A 6,601-nucleotide genomic window follows, 5' to 3' on the forward strand; every position below is an offset into this window, starting at 1 on the left:
CTTAAGTGTTTTCTACCCTAGAACACAATCATTTTAAGGTTTTATTCTAGTCAAAAGCAACTCTTTACGACCCGAAAAATGACTCGTGGCGTTAAACTCTTAAAATGTTGTTTATTCTTGGGTTGCGTTATCGTTCAGACTATCGATGGTATTCCTAGATTTTTTTGTGAAACAGCTATAAAAAGTATAACTGTGAAAATGCATTCTTCCTTTTTTTATTATTTGTTCCAAAATGTGCTTTTTGGGGGTGTTGTGAACCACAATTGTCCAAAATGAGCTCCCTTGATTTTACACCAAAAAAGGAAAAAATTAGGATATATAGAAATTGTACATTTTGGGTTTGTATTCCATGAGAACACAAATAAGCATATAGTTAACACTTGAAATGTACTTTATCATGTATTAATTGGAACAGAGGTCGTAGTGAATACTGAAAAAGTCCCATAACAAATATAGGAATCTTATTATTCTAGCTTAACTTGATTAGAGTATAATAATTGTTCATTTCCAACTTTTTTTTATATTCAGTGGGATATAAAAGATACAACAGAGTAATTCCCAGGCAAAACTCCCCCAAAATATTTAACCATATAAAAAAATTAGCAAAAATGTATTAAGCGTCAAACTTTTCTTTCCGGCAAGCAATAAATGGTTGGAAATATCCTTCAGCTCTACAAACAAGTCATAAATTTATGAAATCCTTCAGCTCTACAAACAAGTCATAAATTTATGAAATCCTTCAGCTCTTCAAACAAGTCATAAATTTATGAAATCATTCAGCCCTTCAAACATGTCATAAATTTATGAAATCCTTCAGCTCTACAAAAAAGTCATAAATTTATGAAATCCTTCAACTCTACAAACAAGTCATAAATTTATGAAATCCTTCAGCTCTACAAACAAGTCATAAATTTATGAAATCCTTCAGCTCTTCAAACAAGTCATAAATTTATGAAATCATTCAGCCCTTCAAACATGTCATAAATTTATGAAATCCTTCAGCTCTACAAAAAAGTCATAAATTTATGAAATCCTTCAACTCTACAAACAAGTCATAAATTTATGAAATCCTTCAGCTCTACAAACAAGTCATAAATTTATGAAATCCTTCAACTCTACAAACAAGTCATAAATTTATGAAATCCTTCAGCTCTACAAACAAGTCATAAATTTATGAAATCCTTCAGCTCTACGAACAAGTCATAAATTTATGAAATCCTTCAGCCCCACAAACAAGTCATAAATTTATGAAATCCTTCAGCTTTACGAACAAGTCATAAATTTATGAAATCCTTCAGCTCTACAAACAAATCATTACTTTAGAAAATACTTCAGCTCTACAAACAAATTACTACTTCGCAAACATAATAGGGTATTACAAGTCAGGTTGCCTATAACCTGACAGAACGCTTTGCTCGATACTAGAAAAAAACTCTTTTACTCCTGAAATTGAAAAATATCTCAAAACGCTAAATTAATAGCTTAAGAAGTCATGTTTGCAAGCTTAAATTAACGACATGGTGACAGTTGATCCGAAGCCTTTGCCAGCGAGTTTTTTAAAATGCGATTGCATAAATCTATTGCCCCGAGGTACTTCGAACACGCATTGACTGGTTAACTACGTAGAAGTTTAGTAAGCATTAATACGAAAAAATGAAGCCCTGTCTTACGAAGCCGTGATTTGTGCAACTCTCGAAAATCTATGTAATGTCAGAGCGTGAGATCACTGAAATCGTAAAACGAGAGCTGTTGTCAAAACCCTTGATTCGCTTCTTACTGTGCATGAGTGCTTCACAGAACGACCGCTGAAGGAAGACACGTGTAGTCTAGTAGGCTCAACCAAACGGAACTCAGCGCTGTAGCAAACGCCCCTTTTGAACTAAAATCTCTTTTAGCATTTTTTTCTTCCAGTAGTACTCAGTTGGAGCACCAAGGATGCAGAAGAAAGAAGTAGACGACAACAAGTAGACTGATGTGTCAGAACTATGATGGAACAAGGATGTTCAGTTAAACAACCACAACAGCAACAACAATGAAACGTCACTTTAAAATATATGTTCATTATTGGCGTTACTAGTACAACTGCAATTTTTGTAATTCGTTCAACTTGTCAGAAAATATGGCCGACCTGTCCAGTAACAAAACAAGCGGTAATGATTAAGAGGCGATTAATAGGCGATCAAGACAGAATGGAAAATTTACAGTCTCAAACAAGTTTCGTAGTGCCAAGGACGGCACAAAAATTTAAAACACGTGCATGAAATCCTATTGTTTACTGTAGCGTTGTCATTGCTGTCGTCGCCGTATCTGCTTGATAGGAACGACGTTCTAGTTAAGGCTTTCACCGCCGCACGTAATCCGTACAACCTTTAATTTGGTCACACAAGGCAAAGAAATGTACTGTGATTGTATAACACACATGCAAACCATTATGGCTCCTGTTTGTTCATAAAACTCGGTTGTTTTTTAGAGTATTTGATCCCACAGCCGTGTAAAACGCCTATCTTGTAAGTTAAAAAAAATTGTTGGATTTAGTTATTGGTTAGTATGCATATCTACTCATTTACTGCACTATTTCTTGTTTCCTCTAGTCCATAAACTCATTTGAGTTCCTGTACCGTTGGACTGCGAAGTTTTCCAGTTGGCGTCAACTGGAAATCGAACAGTACAACGGCCAATTTATCGACTTTTTCCTTCCACTCAAGGTTTGCGTGGCCCACTCATCGTTTGCAGATGGTCCATGGGGTAGTCCAATAACCATACAGCCAGGTGATGCTTAACTTCTCTCCTGAGACAGTGTCTACTCGTGCAATCAGGGGTCTCTCATTGTACATCTCCAATTCCAACGCTACCAGCATCCCCGCCTCCACACTCTCTCTGCTTTCGTTTTGCAGAATCTGCCTCTGCACCTGGCCTGGCCTTCTGTATGATCTCGTGTACACCTGAGGCAAAGTCTGAACAGCATATGTGAGAGATCCTAAAACAGACCAAAATATGTTAATCCGTCCAACAGAAATATTCAATAAAAAGGAAACTATCTAGTGAACAACGAAAGAAAATAGATTTCTAGATTTTTGCTTCAATTTCCTCATCAGTGAGTGCCACGATGAAAAAATAACACAGCTGTTAAATTTATCTTTGCCTGCGGTTAAAAAAAATCCCGCCTAATCGAAGGTTACTGTTTATTGCATTGTTTACTGTGGCTCAAACGGTTTGCCTAACAAAGTATACAAAACTAAAAGAGATCAGTTATTCTTACCGGTAACAAGCCATCCCCTCTTTCAAAAGCCTCACTTCTTCTCAGAACCTCGCTTAAAAGTATGTTGTTCCTGTTGCCTGGCCTTTCCCTCGCACGCAAATCATCAACTATCCACTCTGCGTCGTCGCACGGTATGTAGGTGAAATCCTTTTTATAATACTTAGCTTTATCTGAGAAAAAAATGTGAACATGCTATTTGTATTTGTATTTTGTAATATATGTCTTGTTTACTCACAACATCCTTGCGCTTGATTTATTTCAAACGTTTGTAAATCCTGTGCACAACGCTCAAAACAATTATTTTCGCCTATCATATTTGTCACACAAAAAGTTCGATGGCTAATGGGTTGCAGTGTTTAACAAAACACCGATGGAAGCGAGCCTCCTAAGGTATCTGCATTTTCCGCCGAAATGGTGAATTACGTGGCATATTTATCCTGCAGTTGGTTGTCTTTTCCCGCCGATGATAAAGAAATTGATTTTAACGCAAGTGATGGATAAAAATCTCACGTTTAGACCAAGCTAATGCAAAGTTAGGCAAGGAACAGCGAAACGTGTTCCTCCAAGTTGGATAATGATGTTTTATCGTTCAGCCTTTTCTTGCCCGTAACATCAATTTTCATGTAGGTGAAAGAATGAATTAAGGTAAATATGACAGCAATTTGGCAATTTCTATTTGCACAAGTGTGCTTTTAACTCACCATCATTCCTTTCATACATCATTTCCACGGCTTTGTCATAGCCACTGGCAGTTCTTTCTTCTTCTTCAAGGAAGGGCAGCCACTCTCTTTGTTCCACAGAATTGTAGATGCCATTCCTCACGCACTTCTCTACCATACTTCGGAGTCTATTGAAGTCCACTACATAATTTGGCTTTACTATGTTCGGCACACCCTCTGGAAGGTTACCATCAAGTAAAACAACTGGCTCCACTGAATGGTACACCACGCTTTAAAATTCAGCACAGCCTTTCCGTTTTTGTTTTGTTCAATCACAAAGTTGTGGAAGCTGTTGAGGCCATGTATTTGCTTCATGTGGGAAGAAGCCATTCATGAACAGCATACAAATGTGAAATTGTGGCATACTGTGGTTTCGCTCCTTCCTGAGTGGTTTCCCCCTGATTCTGAGTGTAGCTTCGCTGAGGCGTAAGGCAGCCTGACTTCTCTGTTGCCACAGAAATGCGTGAGAACATTTGATCTACATCGATATGAGTGTGTCCAACTGGCAAAAAGGAAATTTCAATCTGAAAAACATTTCAAAATTGTTAGCAAGCTTTAATCACAAAACAATTGAAATTTGATAGTATCCTAACTGACAAATTTTGCACAAAATGAGTTACTGAAAGCTGAATTGAAGAAACTCTTGCAATATCGTTCAGAACAACTGAGCAATTTTTTGACTTGTTTAATCAGTTTGCCTATTGTCAGGGCCGTAGTAAGCAGCACGTGTGCCTATTAAATATGAGCATTCCTTTTATGATTTTGCAAGTTGTTAGTTTTTACCCCCACTATATGGAAACAAAGAAATTTGCTTCTACAAATGCACTAGTCTCGTAATTTCTGCGTGCATGATAGGCACGAGAAAGAGATAGAGAATATTACATTGCCGCGGGGAGATACGAAATGTCTCTTCGAGTGTTGAAAAATATTTCACTAATGAGCGCAGCGAACAAGAAATTTTGTATCTCCAAGCAACCATGTAATGTTCTTTTTTTTACAACAAAAGACGCTTTTATTGTTTATTTGAAAAAAATAAGGTCGAGAATTATATCTCACATGTGTCCTATCAGCGATATCACCACTTGCGGGATAGCGTTTTTATCGATTTTCTACCACTCGGTATACCACTAACTTTTATATAATAAAAATGGTTAAAAAACTGGCGCCAAAGTTATATGAGAATGATGCATTTCTCACCTTGTCAAAGACTTCTGTCTCGACGAGGTACCCCAGGAAGCAAAAAACATATTGATTCTTGGTTTCTCTTGCCGTGTTGTTCAACTGGATGGCAACTGAACTGGGCAGTAGATCTTGATGTAACCAAAGAGTCTTAACCAGAAAAACGCACAAACAAACAACATCAATTTTTTGTGCTACAACAATGACAGACAATCCACCAACAGATTCTAAATTCCTCTTGTAAATTTAAAACAATTGGATCTCATCCGGGCAAGTTTAAGCCTGACTTCCTTTGTTTTGTACTTGGCTCCCGTATTTGCAAATAATGATTTAAAAGTCTTAAAAAAAGGAATAAAATTTTTAAAAGTAAAAAAAAAGGAAAGAAGCTTATCGAAAATTAATAATATACTATCCCTTACCTGCAAAAAGGTATTGATAAGAAGGTTTAATGTCGTGCGGATACTGGTGGTAATCTAAAAATCATATGGGATGTCTTTCGTGAATCAGCACCCCAACCAGGTGAACCCTAAGATGCCACGCTTTCTGTGTTGTTCCATATCGAGCTCTTGAGAAGGGCAGTTCAGTCTTAGTGGTGTCCATCCCGTCGATAGCGACAGAGAACAATTCGTGAGGATGATGTTGGGCGTGTGAAGCGCGGCTAGAATAGGCTCTTCTTTCCTCCCTGCAAGTATTTTAGACGCTATTTCAGTCCTTTGTTTTGTTTTTGTTTTTTTTGTTTTTTGCAACTTTCGCATTATTTAGTTCAGCAGTGTTGGACCAAGAAACACAGATGTTTAACACAATTTCATATGAGACACGTAAGATAATTCAATAAACGCTTCAATGAAAGAATGTGGTTTCTGGGTTCCTGCTGTTATTATGCTCTACCTTTTAGGAAGATATTTGCAAAATCTATATTGACTTTGCTCTAAAAACAAGATTAAAAAGAAAAGCTATTTCTGCTAGGGAAACTGGCTGGACGATACTTGCCTGACCCACACAATATGGCCCTTTCGTCGTTCTTCTAATGCTGCTTTCTTTGTAGGATTTGTTGTTCCCCTGATTTCCTCTTTAAGATAACAGCAAGTATTGCACTTGCTAAAACGGTTTTCCTTCACAAACAAGAGACAAAGAATTGAAGGATTCCATTGTTTCTTCTCGATTGCAAAAGTCTGCAAAATTGGTGAAATTTATCTAACTTACAGACTAGTAATATAAAAGTTATGGGTATGTGGCAGACCTAGTAGAAGTTCCGTTCGGCACAAAAAACGTTTTAAGAGCTGAGAATGATGCTATGTCTACACTATACCAAAAAGCTTATCATGATGACATAAAAAATAATCCGGCCTGGTATGAACAGAAACGGCCGAGAACCTATCCGATATGTTACGATCCAGATAAGTACTTGCACCACTATTCCTGCTTTGTATAGGCAATCTATATT

The 6,601-nt window shown here is 37.1% G+C and overlaps 1 protein-coding gene and 1 long non-coding RNA gene across 2 annotated transcripts; both read right to left on the reverse strand.

Moving 5' to 3' along the window:
- Positions 1 to 2,261: 2,261 nt before the first annotated feature.
- Positions 2,262 to 4,096, reverse strand: LOC146486444 (uncharacterized). Its single transcript, XM_085097371.1, has 3 exons — positions 3,961 to 4,096; positions 3,260 to 3,429; positions 2,262 to 2,942 (listed from the first exon to the last, which is right to left on the reverse strand). Exons 1-3 carry the CDS (start codon positions 4,094 to 4,096, stop codon positions 2,721 to 2,723), a joined length of 528 nt encoding a protein of 175 aa, XP_084953497.1. The 3' UTR covers positions 2,262 to 2,720.
- Positions 4,097 to 4,397: 301 nt separating this feature from the next.
- LOC146486445 (uncharacterized) lies at positions 4,398 to 5,830 on the reverse strand. The gene is made up of 3 exons (XR_014860552.1): positions 5,577 to 5,830; positions 5,176 to 5,307; positions 4,398 to 4,502 (listed from the first exon to the last, which is right to left on the reverse strand). It is a non-coding gene; the product is annotated as an uncharacterized LOC146486445 (long non-coding RNA).
- Between the last annotated feature and the right edge of the window lie 771 nt (positions 5,831 to 6,601).

This window comes from Pavona decussata, unplaced genomic scaffold (genome assembly GCF_977016875.1).
Source record: "Pavona decussata unplaced genomic scaffold, jaPavDecu1.1 SCAFFOLD_21, whole genome shotgun sequence".
NCBI classification, from domain to species: domain Eukaryota; kingdom Metazoa; phylum Cnidaria; class Anthozoa; order Scleractinia; family Agariciidae; genus Pavona; species Pavona decussata.